This window comes from Vipera ursinii (genome assembly GCF_947247035.1).
Source record: "Vipera ursinii genome assembly, chromosome: 1".
NCBI classification, from domain to species: Eukaryota; Metazoa; Chordata; class Lepidosauria; order Squamata; family Viperidae; genus Vipera; species Vipera ursinii.
In genome coordinates this window covers 246697860-246713260 of record NC_139512.1, presented here as the reverse complement: position 1 = coordinate 246713260, position 15401 = coordinate 246697860, and the positions used below count along the sequence as shown (strand labels likewise).

Here is a 15401-nt window from a genome sequence, read left to right as displayed (position 1 = left end):
TCCCACTGAAATCAATGGGACTTAAAGATGCTTAACTTTGATTTGATTGTGTCTAGAGGAAATCATTGTGTAGCATGTAAAAAAAAATCCCATGATCAAAGATGCTTAACAGATCACTGACTTACAGCAGAAACAGCAGTAGCAATAAGCAGCTGTATATAGCTGAAGAGCAGAAGATCATCCTTCAGCAGTATTACTGACCTGCTTTGCATTGTATTCCATGTACCAACTGTTTGAAATTCTTGCAGTGAACACTAGCTGTAGTGTTATGGGAAAGACAGCATAATACAATGAAGCTATAATACCACGAACAATTTTGTTCCAAGTCTGACTTGTGTTCTATATTTAAAAGCTTTCTGTGGCGCTCTTCACCTCTCCAAGCTAAAAGTGAAGGGAAAGCAACCAATGCTGTTTGGCGAAACAGCAACTTTTTATTGTACTTTACTTGTATATCCCCTGACTCCTTCCTATTCTTTCCAAAGCAATAGAAGTTTGGAAAGAAATAACGTCAGGAGTCTCAGAACTCTTGCCAGTCTGACAGTCTGTCCATCTCCTCCTCGGGAGGCTACTTTTCAAGTGAACAAAGGAGACAAAATTTGTGTGGTTGGAGAAATCAACAAAAGACAAATTGCATTCAAAGATGGAGATCAGTCCATTTAAAACCACCAAGTACACTTATTTCTCAGGCTTATCTCATAAGCTTGTTGTGAGGTTAAAAAAATGAAATGGGCTCAAATTTTTGCAGAAAGGAAAGGAGACAGAACACTACAAATAAGAATTATTTTTCCTTCTCTAATCAGAACAAAAACATCATCAAAGAGCTGACAGAAAATAATACGGCACTTTATGAATTGCCCAGTCAAGGACTAAAGCTCAGCATCAGAGGAGATTATGCAGCTACAATGACATTGCTTTAATTTTCTAATCATACAGCTGCAATAGCCAATTGGGGGAATCTGTTTTCCTTAAAATTTCAACACACAAGATGATTATCACAAGGCTATAATAAAATATTCCTTTTGGTAGAAAAATATGTTCCTATGTTCTAAGGTTCTTACAACAGATTGCATTACAGTCCAAAATAAAATGCTTTGAATGAGACTCTACAAAGTTAAAAGCTTAGTATCTCATCCCTGGGCTAATTTTAAAGTTTAGCCAGAATATCTGAAATTCATTTATTCATTCAGATGGCACTCTTTCACAGCAGAAATCTGGATCATGCCCATCTTGTCAGATCTTATCAGATGGGCAGAAATAATCGGAGACAAGTGATCTCACAAATAAGCAGCACGTTGTATTGCACCTGGAAGGTCAGGAGTAACCAATACCCTCTGCAAAAGAGTGGGGTTTCATGGGAACACTAAAGCTAATAATAATAATAATAATAATAATAATAATAATAATAATAATAATAATAATAATAATAATAATAATAATAATAGTAATAGTAATAATAATAATGATGATGATGATGGAAGGGACCTTGGAGGTCATCTAGTCCAACCCCCTGCTCAGGCAGGAAACCCTATACCATTTCAGGCAAATGGCTATCCAGTCTCTTCTTAAAAACTTCCAGTGTTGGAGCAATCACCACTTCTGGAGGCAGGTTGTTCCACTGGTTAATTGTTCTAACTGTCAGGAAGTTTCTCCTTAGTTCTAGGTTGCTTCTCTCCTTGACTAGTTTCCATCCATTGCTTCTTGTCCTGCTTTCAGGTGCTTTGGAGAATAGCTTGACTCCCTCTTCTTTGTGGCAGCCCCTGAGATATTGGAACACTGCTATCATGTCACCCCTCACCCTTCTCTTCATTAAACTACACATACCCAATTCCAGCAACCATTCTGAAGTGACTCACTCAGGGACCACTCGGAGACAGCAGGCTTAAGTCAACTGTTTACTGAGGTACCGGACAATCATCTGCTCCGTTCCTGCCCTTTTATAGCTAGCCACCAGCTGGCTAGACCAATCAGCAGTTCGTTCTCCTCCCGCCTGAACTGCTGTCCCAATTGGCTGCGTCGGGTCTTTGACAGCTCGGACTCCTCGTGGCAGCTGCGCTTGCGTATTAGGTGGCTGAGCTGACAGCTGAGAGCTGTCAGCTGTCGCACTTGCGCATTCGCTAGCGGCAGCTTTTGATAGCTGTCAAAAGCTGCTGCGTGTATTCCTGTCATGGTTATTTACCTCACAAGATTAACATGAACTATTAACTTTACACTTTAATGTTACATCAATACATTACACATTCCCTATATGTTTTAGCCTCCAGTCCCCCAATCATCTTTGTTGCTCTTCTCTGTACCCTTTCTAGAGTCTCAACATCTTTTTTACACTGTGGTGACCAAAACTGGACGCAGTATTCCAAGTGTGGCCTTACCAAAGCACTGTAAAGTGGTATTAGTACTTCACTTGATCTTGATTCTATCCCTCTGTTAATGCAGCCTAGCACTGTGTTGGCTTTTTTGGCAGCTGCAGCACACTGCTGGCTCATATTGAAGTGATTGTCCACTAGGACTCCGCGATCCCTCTCACAGTTATTACTATTGAGCAAGGTACCACCTATGCTATACCTGTTCATTTGATTTTTCCTGCCTAAATGTAGAACCTTACTTTTTTCACCATTGAATTTCATTTTGTTAGATAGCGCCCAGTGTTCGAGTCTGTCTAGATCCTCCTGTATTTTAAGCCTATCTTCTGGAGTATCGGCTATTCCTGCCAGCTTGGTGTCGTCTGCAAATTTGATGAGTATCACTGTAACTGCTCAGGTTGCTGCATTCTAATCTAGACCATGTAAGTAGTTGAAGGGCAGCTCCAGGTTGAACATTTTCAGGTAATAGAGATGAGAGGTGACTAAGGCATGAGTGACACTGCAATGGATGCAACTGGTGTTAAAGATAGATTTGTACAAAGGTTCTCTGAACCCCCAAATGCCACCTGTTCTTCAGGAAGTAGGGGGGGGACTTCAAAATTATGCATTAGGTCTGCCTGGATCAGTGCAGTCTCATTTAGAGCCAAAAATGGAAACTTCCTGATTCCAGATGGTTCCCCGCAACCACAGCTACTTGATTGATTTTGCTAGGATTGATCTTGAACCAATCACCCCATCCAGAATGCAGGGGGGGGGGACTCTCAACATGAGATGAAAAAGAGACAATCTGATCAAGAGCTAAATTAAGCCACTGTCCTTTTGAAGCACCTAATTTTTTTTAAAAAAAAACACTCCACCTCAAATTCTAAAAAATATTCCTTTTGAAATCAAGCCCTTTGATTTTAATGAATTTTTATTTACATGTATGTACATTCAGAACACCAGACCAAAGTATAAAACCACACAACATATGTTAGTTACACTCTGATATTCAAACTTGCAGGATAGAGGAAGCACACCAAAGTAGGGACATTTCTGAATCCTGGCAATGACCATTTAAATATGGTAGTTATCTAAATGAAGCAAAACTGCATTTCAGCAATGCTTGCTTGATCTATAAAACAGACAATAAAAATCAAAAGGGGGGGCAGATTTTCTTTTAACTATCACTTGGTTATAAGGGTGTATGTGTTCAAAAATAAATTTATGAAGAACCTGGAAAGAATATCCTATCATGTCAATTTAAGTAGGAAAACACTGGTGAAATAATTTTTTAAAAATCATTATAAAAGATATAAAACAATTTTATCTGTGAAAAAGGATAAAGGGGATTGCATAAACTGTATGCATGCTCCCAAATCCACGAGACAAAACATTAAGTTCTACCAGTTTTAAGAGGTTTCAAGAAGTGGTGCCTTGAGAGGTTAGATGCAACTAAATCCTAATGATATTAAAGACTTTTTAAAAATACCTTGAATATCTTACATTGAAGCTGAGCTACTCTATTTTTTCCTTCAGTGCTGTAGAAAACGAACAGGGAGACCTCTAGAATAGGGAAGCCCAACCCCTGGTCCGTAGACCGGTACTGGGCCACGCCATGCCAGCAACCGGTCTACACAAACAAGCAAAGTCCAATCCATGGGATGCAGGCAGCACACAAAACCACACACTCTCCTTTCTGCAAAAAAACCTTTCTCCACAGAACCGGACCCTGGTGCCCAAAAGGTTGGGGATCTCTGCTTTAGAAGACATATTCAAATGTAGCCATTGTGCTAATATTGTTAACTACTATCTGTATGTTTAAGATTATAGGATTACTATCTAAAATCAGCAGAACATACTGTAATTTATTATGTCAGAATCACCTTTGTTGTTCTTAGTTGCAAAGTCGTGTCTGATCCATCGCGACCCCATGGACAACGTTCCTCCAGGCTTTACTGTCCTCTACCATCCTCTGGAGTTCATTTAGGCTCACACCTACTCCTTCAGTGACTCCATCCAGCCACCTCCTTCTCTGTCGTCCCCTTCTTCTCTTGCCCTCAACCTTTCCCAGCATTAGGCTCTTCTCCGGTGAGTCCTTCCTTCTCATAAGGTGGCCAAAGTATTTGAGTTTCAACTTCAGGTTCTGGCCTTCTAAGGAGCAGTTAGGGTTGATCTCCTCTAAGACTGACCGGTTTGATAGCCTTGCAGTCCAAGGGACTCGCAGGAGTCTTCTCCAGCACCATAGTTCAAAGGCTTCAATTCTTTGGCGCTCCACCTTTCTTATGGTCCAACTTTCACTGCCATACATTGCAACTGGGAAGACCATAGCCTTGACTATATGCACTTTTGTTGGCAGGGTGATGTCTCTGCTTTTTAGTGTGCTGTCTAGGGTTGCCATGGCTTTCCTCCCCAGGAGCAAGCGTCTTTTAATTTCTTGGCTACAGTCCCCATCTGCAGTAATCTTGGAGCCCAGGAAAATAAAATCTGTCACTACCTCCATTTCTTCCCCATCTATTTGCCAGGAATTGAGAGGGCCAGATGCCATGATCTTGGTTTTCTTAATGTTCAGTTTCAACCCAACTTTTGCACTCTCCTTCTTCACTTGCAACAAGAGGCTCTTTAGTTCTTCTTCACTTTCTGCCATTACAGGGGTATCATCTGCATATCTTAGGTTGTTGATATTTCTCCCGGCAACCTTAATTCCAACTTTTGATTCATCTAGCCCTGCCTTTCTCATGAAGTGTTCTGCATATAAATTAAACAGGCAGGGTGACAGTATACAGCCTTGCCGGACTCCTTTCCCAATTTTGAACCAGTCAGTGGTTCCGTGTCATTCTCACTGTTGTTTCTTGACACGCATATAGATTTCTCAAGAGACAAATAAGATGGTCTGGTACTCCCATCTCTTTAAGAACGTGCCACAGTTTATTGTGATCCACACAATCAAATGCTTTAGCATAGTCAATGAAGCAAAAGTAGATGTTTTTCTGGAATTCCCTAGCTTTTTCCATGATCCAGCGTATGTTGGCAATTTGATCTCTAGTTCCTCTGCCTCTTCGAAATCCTGCCTGTACTTCTGGTAGTTCTTGATCCACATACTGCTGGAGTCTAGCTTGTAGGATTTTAAGCATAACTTTACTAGCATGTGAAATGAGTGCAATGGTGTGATAGTTTGAACATTCTTTGGCACTGCCTTTCTTTGGAATTGGAATGTAAACTGATCTTTTCCAATCCTGTGGCCACTGTTGAGTTTTCCAAATTTGCTGGCAAATTGAGTATAACACTTTTACTGCATCGTCTTTTAAGATTTTGAATAGCTCAGCTGGAATACTATCACCTCCACTTGCTTTGTTGTTGCTCAGCTTTCCTAAGGCCCATTTCACTTCACATTCTAGGATGTCTGGCTCGAGGTCAGTGACCACCTTATCGTGGTTATCTGGGATGTTAAGCTCGTTCTTGTATAGTTCTTCTGTGTAATTTTGCCACCTCTTCTTAATCCCTTCTGCCTCTGTTAGGCCCCTGCCATTTTGGTCCTTTATCATGCCCATTTTTGCATGAAACTTTCCCTTCATCTCTCCAATTTTCTTGAAGAGATCTCTGGTCCTCCCTATTCTATTGTTTTCTTCTATTTCTTTGCACTGTTCATTTAAGAAGGCATTCTTATCTCTTCTAGCTATTCTCTGGAATTCTGCATTCAATTTAAAAACACCAAGAATTAATCACCTAGAATCAATCAAAGTACAGATTAAGAATGTATGCAGGCCAACAGTTTCTGGTGCAACCAGACAGAAGACACTGAACAATTTGTTCCATTTTTATGGTTTTTCTACAATCTAAAAATAAAAGTGGAAGCAAAGAATGTAGACCTACCACAGAATTGCAGAATAAAGACACTTTCTGAAAATAAGGATTTCACACTATGACATATCTGGATCTATTCTAAATTCAAAATAGCCAAACATACAGTTAACATCTGAATCAAATTCAAATCTTGTCCTTTTAAGTTCCTATTTCCAAACTCATCATTCCTTGGAGTACTGTCCTTCAAATTAGCTGTCTAAACCAAAAGATAAAATGTTTTATGTCAACACAATAATACATATTCAATAAAGTAAGGAATAAGTGATCTAAGGTCTTTCAAGTATTTTGGACCAGAACTCCCACGATTCTGAACACCCACACAGAGTGTCTTCATGATTTGACTTCTTGTCTTCCTACAAACCTCTGTGCTTCAGTCTTTCAGTGTTACTTGCTTGCTGTGCTGTTACTTCCTTCTATTTCACTCTCTTCCTAATATTTTCTATTCAACAGAATCAAGAACTGTGAACGCATAACCTATTCTAACAAAGTATATTTCCAACAGAGAAAGGAGGAAGCAGAGGAGAGAGAAATGTCTTGCTCCCAAACTAAACTTTCCTCATCTAGGATGGTCTCTGAAGTACGGCTATTAGATTGTGAGAATTTTTTTTAAAAAAATCACATCACATAAGCTACAAAGCAAGAAACCACAAGAGGAACTATTTTTTTGCCACCTCAACCTCTGTGAATATCGTATAAACAGTGCTTTTTTTGTAAAAGAAAAAGGTGCCGGAACTCACACATGTCGTACAACCCGCCTTGCCTACCCTACAAGGTTCCACCCAAAAAAGGTGCCGGAACTCCGTTCTAAGCGTTTTATGACAAAAAAAGCCCTGCGTATAAAGCCATACTTTTCAATTGAAGTGGGTCTCTGTGTCTGTGTCTGCACCACATAATGCCCTAGATTTAACAGCTGTTGATAAGAAAGACAAAAAATTATAATAATGGATAATGGACGCTGTAATATCTGGAGACAGCAGAAGAGAAGACAAAGAAAGGGAGAAAATAACAAAACACAAAGACTGCAGATAGGAAGTAGAACAACTGGGGCAAAAGAAATCAAAGATACTACCAATAGTAATAGGCACCTTGGGTGCAATCCAACTGAAGTACCATTTGAATACCATTGGCATTGTCAAAATTATCAGTACATTGCAAAAGGCAGCTCTACTTGGAACAGCTTTCATCCTGCTATGGTATCTTTAACAACAACATCTGCTTATCCCAGGTCCTTGAGAAGGATTCAATAGGTAGATAAAAATCCCAAATCCAGGCTAAACATCTGGCTAATTATGCAACCAAACAACAATATTAATAATATTTTAGGCTTGCAGAAATTTATTAGCCAGAATTCCCAAACATCTAGAGCACAGTTGATACCCATCAGTTCTTGTCTGTCCTGAGGTTTTTGCAACAGACAATCCTTGTTATAGTCCATCTAAGTGCTGTGAAATTGCAATAGCTCTTAAGATTGTCTTTTTCTTCTTAAGTTATCTTACTTCCTGAGCAAGACTTTGAAAATTAACTTAAAGGAAAACATATATATATGTTGTAATTTTCTACACTGTGTTCTCTAACTGTGATGTTAAACACAGCAAGTCCTAAAATACTTTTATAAAAAGATGTGACCTTTATTGGGTCATAGTCTGCAAGGTGATATGCCACTGATGTCTGATTTTGAAAACAAGGCATTTGTGTTCTCATCAGAAACAAAACCATTAGCGTATAAGAATTCAAGTATGCTAATGCTGGCATAGTAACATTTTCTTACATTCAAATTCTACCCAGAATTTGTTTTTTAAAAAATGTTATTTCAACAATTACCAAATTTTTCAGCATTAGCACTTGTTTACTGGCCCTCACAGACAAGGGACATTCCCTGGCAATCTAAGAACCGGTCAGGGAGTGCCGGCTGGCGGCCCCCAGGGGGAGGGCATTCTCGGTGGGCGCACCTGCCCTTTGGAATCAGCTGCCTGTGGAACTCCGGATGGCCCCCAACCTTTGCTCGTTTCGCCGGGACCTAAAAACCTGGCTATTCGAGCTTGCCGGCCTGGACTGAGGGTTTGGGGTTTTAGTTTTAATTTTCAGGGCTATTTAATTTAATTCTATTTTAACTTTGTATATTGTATTGTTTTAATTGCCCTGTAAACCGCCCTGAGTCCTTCGGGAAATGGGCGGTATATAAATCCAAATAATAAACAAATAAATAAATAAATAAATAAACCATGAAACTATCTACACAAGGATCATGTGACCACAACTCCATGTTAGCCACAATCCTATCTGTTTATAGCCTGGCCTTACCAGTATTCAAGATAAATATTTTTCTTCTAAATTATTCAGCCTGTATACTGAATATGAGTTATCATTTCAGTGACAAGAGTGTAGGAATTATTTATGCCTAGGCAATATTGCTATCCACTCCAAGCGCCCTGCCCTTGGGAAAAGGAACGTGCAGAGACACCATTAAATTTGTGGTTGATGCTAACTGGAAGCAGAACTAGTGGATGATGCCTTGGGGGGGAATACTAAATCAGAGTTCCTCCTGTTCATGTATGTGCATACACAACATGGCTGCAGCTGGCTTTTACCAACACCTCACCGATTTAACACACGAGAGAAGTATTCACCAGCTTTTCTACTGCTTTTCCATCACTGTCCCCACCCAAATTTAAGTCAGTAGCCCCCTTGCTCACCAATGCCTCTTACCCTGTTGTTGTCCTTTAAGAGACAGGATGGGGATTTGTCAAAGTCAATGAGCACTTTATTAAAGGGAGAGTGCTCAGTAATGAACAATTCAGCAATTTAATGAGATTCTGTAGCTCTGGCTCCAGCCTGTATATCAAGTTTCACTTCTCTAAAGCACCCTGACACTAATCCTCTGGCATACCCAATCTTCACCCTGGGCTGAATATTAGATTCTTCCATGGTATATTGCTTTACCAGTATAACCTTAACAAAAATGATGAACTTAACTACACTTGAGGCAACAGAGCAGCCCTGATTTGATTTTCATGTATTGGGTTGACTGCGAAGGAATTGCTTATTTACTAAGATAGAACAAAAACAGTTACTTACTGCCTAAATTGGCAAATATTTATGTGTGTCTTAATTCATTCTAGAGGTCCAGGAATGAAATTCTGGTTTCATTCATTTTGCCCACAGCAATAGAACAGCTTAAAGATTCTAGGTAACAGCATTAGTAAGGCAATTATAATAACACCTAGAATGGCCAGTGCAGCATTTGCTGTCACTCGGAAAGCAGCACTTTTGTCATAACCAAACGCCCTGTTCGCAGTACTAAATGCGATGCAGCAGAGGAGCACAACTGCAAAAACAGACGTGTCGGGAACATGCAGCGTGTGGAGGAGAAACAGACCAGGTTCTCACAATGCTTCATGACTTGGGGAAACGGTCTTGCTACTGCATTTCAGTATGAGACGTATTTTCTGACAATCCCACGCTTGAATTTCCCACGTGGTAAACTCAATTTTTTGTCCCCTGGGGATGTGAATTTTGCCCTCCTGCTCAAAGTAAGGGAAGAAGGAGAAAATCTGAACTGCTGAATGGCTCCAAAACAATGGCACTGAACTAAAACTCTGCTGCAAGCAGATCTCCAGCCAGAGTCCACCATTCATAAGCAGTTTCTGCTTCTGTTATAAGATGCTTCCAGGGCAGAGAGATGACGATCCTCATATACTACTTAGTAGTGCCATGCAACACTTCAGATTCAAAGGTAAAAAAGGTGCTCCAGAGTACACAGGGCGCTCATGCATAGTACCTGTCTGCAACTTCTGAAAGAAGCTGCCCTTTCCCGCCAGGATTATGCAGCTGGCCTCCGCAGCTTCAGCACAATCCCGGAAAAACAATGTGTTTAGTTTGAGTACCTGCAGAACAGAATAAGCGAGTTGGAAGGGACCTTGGAGTTCTTCTACTCCAACCTCCTGCTCAAGCAGGAAACTATAACATTTCAAACAAGTGGCTGTCATCTATTCTTAAAAGCCTCCAGTGTTGGAGCACCCACAACTTCAGGAGGCAAACCGTTCCACTGATTAATTGTTCTAACTGTCAGGAAATTTCTCCTAGGTTGGTTCTCACCCGGATTAGCCTCCATCCCTTGCTTCTTGTCCTGCCTTTAGGTGCTACGTCTACAGAGAGGTACTACCTGCATATTCCCAGATGCTCCAAAGCATCTTTTTTTTTTACTTTGAATTTGGAGTCCTGAAAAGCCCAATACTTACATACAACAAAGATTTCTTACTAAGAAACTCAATTTAGTCAGACAGAGCCTATTTATGTTTTCAGGCCAGTTCAGAAATTTGGACATTCCAGAGAATCTCCACTGTGAGAGTTATGGGATTTAAGGGATCATGTTGACATGCCCGTTTATCAGCCACTTCCTCCAACATCAACTTCATCAAAAATTAACTATCAGGGATATATATCTAGCTCTTCAAGGAAACTGCTATTGATAAGTTATCATACACAAATATTACTAAATATAAGAGAAATGAACTGAGTCTCTACTTTTGGTTGTGGCAAAACATACAGTACTTCAGCTTATCCCTGCATATTTTTCTAACTGTAACGTAGACTGTATTGAATACCAAGAGCCTCTTATGCTAAGAATGTAAAGAGACAAGCTATGCAGCAAAAGCTGAGAATATAACCCCCCACAACCAATTAGCTGTATTTGTTAACCCCCTGCTCCATTTTAGAGCTCCTTCTTGGCATATGAAGGTTTTCAGTATTATCAACCCCTCCCTTCCCTTCTGGAACAGTAAAGTTCTACTTGCATTCTTGTCAAAGGGGTGAAGCAGAATTCAGAATGCCCCCTACTGCTTCCCTGGGGCAATAATTAATTAATATTACACTAATAATTAATTCCTAATATTTTTCTTTTATTGTTTCTTGTCTTTTGCTGTAGCATTTTGATTTTCAGAAATGCTTATGGATATACAGTATACATTCTTTGTGTTTAGTACATGTGCTAATTAAATACTACTACTACTACTTCTTCTACTACTACTGCAATACTAGTATTGCATTTTCTTTTACCTGTTTTATTCTGGAAATAGACATTATATTCTACTTTATTTGATTTGATATGATATGGTCATAAGATTAGTCAATCAATAATTAGTTCCCTAGCTATGGATATACAATACTGGTCTTTCAATAGTTTAATCATTCTTTGTACATTACCTGCCATATTTGTTCTTCGCTGAGTGACGTGAGTTGATCGCTTTTCAAAACTTCTTGGATGAGACAATATGGCAGTGCCAGGACTTCGTCAGGGTGATTATTTAGTAGTTCTGAGAGATGTTTCACTAAAAAATCAACCACGGCTTTCTCCAGCAGATTGAGGTTAAAGAGATCAGCAAGTTTATAAAGGTCCAAGTAATTAAAGCTATTTAATTCCTGGGCAGATAAAACAAAACACACACTTTGTTAAGAAGGAATGAGGATTTAGTAAAATCTTAAAGAATTATAGTAGAAGGTAACTTCAGATTGAACTACCCTTCTACTTAAAAAGTTGCCCTTCCACAAATAAACATATTTTAGCATACTAAACCTAGAGTAAACTACTGCTGCAATTTTATATCATCACTATCTACATCTCACAACACAACTACAGGTAGAGATGTGAAAGAATTTGTTTCTATGGATTAAATGTTGCCTATATTGGGGATAACAACAGATGGAAATGCATTTCCAAAATATTCAAATCAACATTGCTAAATGCTCTGATTTCTTCTACAAAATAAATCTCTTTTGTGTCCTTTATGAGAACATTTGCTGTTCTTTTCTACTCACCACCAAAACCAAAAAGAATATAAAGAAGAACAACAACTAACCTGAGTTAGTTTGTTTGTTTTGGCACTCCTTATCAAAGGCTAATACCAACGCAATCAGACCCAAACAGGATCTTTGGGGTTTATATCTTACATAGCTCATCACGCGCTTACAAAATTCAAAGTTTTCAGGAGCAGAGTGTGATATGGCACATAACATTGTCAATGACATTAATAACATTATTATTATTTTTCAAAATACAAACAACTAGAATAGCTTTCCAATCCTGGTCAATGTGAACAGCTATATTATTAACAGGAATTACCATATTTATCTTTTTTTAAAAAAAGCACTCTCAACTGTTATCATTTATCATTTTTGCCCCATGTGGTCTACCTAGGTGTATACTAAAAGACACAACTAAATTAGTAACAAGTACAGTAATATAAATAAAATGTAGAATTTTCTTCAAATATCGATAGAAGGGAGTCATTAAACCTCGCCCTTTGGGGAAAAATGAACACTTTCAAAATGAATATTATTCCCAGATTAATTTATATTCTGAGAGGAATACCAGTTCAAGTATCTGGAAAATATTTTCACAAAATAAATTGTTTGCTTACAAAATTTCTAAGGTACTCTTCAATCCCAAGAATATCTTTACAAAAAATGCAATTACCAATTAATGAGGGAAGATTCATTTTTCCAAATCTGGAGCCATATCATCCTGCTTACCTATTCTCAAGTATTAAATCCTCAAAGCCAATAATTGATATTAATATTCCAATTTGGACAACTTTGGAATATACATATATATAGCACCTCTGGTTAGATGGACAGGATTAGGGTCTAAATATATTAGAAGTCTAGTATTTCTGGGGGAAAATATGTCAGTTAGAAAATTCTGGAATGTAATGCTTAAAAGAAGATTTGACTCCCTTTTCCATTCTAAATTAACCTTATGAGAAAACCCAATTTTAAAAATTGGGAAAAAGATGTTAATATGTAAGAAGTGGATAGAAGTGGAGATATTGACTTTGGATCAACTGATAAGACAATGAAGATTAAGTCTAACATATTAAGAGATAAATATCATTTATAAGATGTAAGCCAATGGCAATATTTACAGCTAGAACTCTTTTAACAAATTATTTGGACCAGCAGCATCTTCAACTTCTAAGCCACTTGAGATACTAGAATTTGTTAAATACCTTAAAACTAAAAAATCTGCTATTAGCTTTTTATAGATATTTGTTATCAATAAATCAATTTGATAAGAAGATGCTAAGAAATCTGTAGAATAAAGGATTAGAGGTTCCTATAGTGCCTACACCAGGAGTGCCCAAATCGGTCAACTTTAAGATATGTGGACTTCAATTCCCAGAACTTCCTTCTACAGTGGATCTTAAACTACAATTTATGCCACAAAAATAATATTTAAAATTGTTAGACTCCATTATGTGTGATAGAAAAGGATTGTCTAAGAGCATTTGGGGGGGATGGATGAAATAAGGACAATACATCTTTAAAACATGCTTTTGCAATGCTGTATACTTATTCGATTTTGGGGGGAAAGTAGTGGAATGTATGTATGTATGCATATGTATATGTGTATGTTATATATTTGTGTGAAAAAAGTTAACATTTTCAGAGAATAATATTCTCTTGAATTACATACCTGTATACAATGGAATTTGACAACTGGGCAACATAAATGTATTCTGTGCCCTTAGTGCAGCTAAAAGTCTGACATTGTAACACTGGGAATAGAATAGAATAGAATAGAATAGAATAGAATAGAATAGAATAGAATAGAATAGAATAGAATAGAACAGAACAGAACAGAATAGAATAGAGTAGAGTAGAGTAGAGTAGAGTAGAGTAGAGTAGAGTAGAGTAGAATAGAATAGAATAGAATAGAATAGAATAGAATAGAATAGAATAGAATAGAATAGAATAGAATAGAATAGAATAGAATAGAATAGAATAGAATAGAATAGAATAGACATTTAACACCTTGCTTAGCAAATGGAAATTCTGGTCCCAATTGTGGTTACAAGTCAAGGGCTACATATATTAAAAACCTACTGTGTGTGTGTGTGTGTGTGTGTGTGTGTGTGTGTGTATTTGAATCATATTTACATTAGACATGTATATATAAAATTATAATTGTTAACTGTAACAATGATATATATTATACTTTAATTTTTCCTTTTTTTCTTTGTAAGCACTTTATATGCATTTTTTTTCTTTGGGAACACATGGTTTTGTATTATAATTACCTATGTGTTTGTTTTCTTTTTTTTGTTATTATTTTAAAAGCAATAAAAATAAACAAAAAAAGTTTTTCCCTCACATGGTGATGACAATGATTGATGGGGATGATGATTTCATATTAGAATGTATCCTTGTCCTTTGAACACTAAAAATGATACTTCTGAATTCTAAACCCTGGAAACGATCAGTCTGTTATAACAGAATTACTGTCACTGTAATACCAATCACTTGTTCGGCTTAAAATTATACACTGCGATGCCCTGCTATCCAGCTGATGAAGCTGCATGCCAAAAGTGGCATGCCAATTGGTCAGATGCATAAAGCTGATCAGATAACCTACTTTCCAATCAGCGATAAGATTTCTGGAAACATAACGATAACAGTATAGAAAGTTTTGAAAAGATTAACTTTCTTTAGCATTCTCATACCAATAGTATATTAAATCCATTGCTTGAAACGTGACCTCGCTATCTGCCTCTTCACATCACATTTTAATATATATGAGATATATATTTGTTTTTTTAAGGACCCCCCAAAAGTAATTTATTTCAATAATAATACTGTAAAATGAAGCAAATTTCCAGCCACAAAAATTATCAAGAGATTAGAAACTAACCCTAATAAAGAGGCATTGAGGGAACTGGGTATGTTCAGCCTTGAAAAAAAAATGAGTGAAGGGAGACATGATAGGCCCCTTTCACTATCGTATTACACAGAAGACAGTTGAGGCATGTTTTCTTTCATATCAGAGAACAGAATATAGAATAATGGATTTAAGGTCTTTTTTTTAATGATTTATATAGCCATTGCCACTGAACTAATGAACAGAAACTCTGGGTGCTGACATACAGTAGGCTTAAAAGGATAAAACAAAATGACAAATAACAAAAAACACACACTGCAACAAAAATACAGCACACGTGAAGGCAAGCCACAAGCATACAGGTAATCCTTGCTTAATGACTATTCAAAGTTACGACAGCCTCACAAGGGGGCTTTGGGGCCTGTAAAACACTTATGACCATCACAAAATGTTACAATCCTCCCTTGCAGACACATGATCACAATCTGAGTGCTTTTTCACTTTCAGCCAGCTGCCAAGTGCCCTATGATCATGATCATGTGATT

The 15401-nt window shown here is 37.8% G+C and overlaps 1 protein-coding gene across 1 annotated transcript in view; it reads right to left on the bottom strand.

Annotated features, from left to right (window-relative positions):
* Positions 1-15401, bottom strand: part of KLHL32 (kelch like family member 32) — an 89095-nt gene that overhangs the window by 28912 nt on the left and 44782 nt on the right. The window contains exon 6 of the mRNA XM_083358540.1: positions 11406-11621. Coding sequence (XP_083214666.1) covers positions 11406-11621 — 216 coding nt within the window. The remainder of the gene's footprint in view (positions 1-11405; positions 11622-15401) is intronic.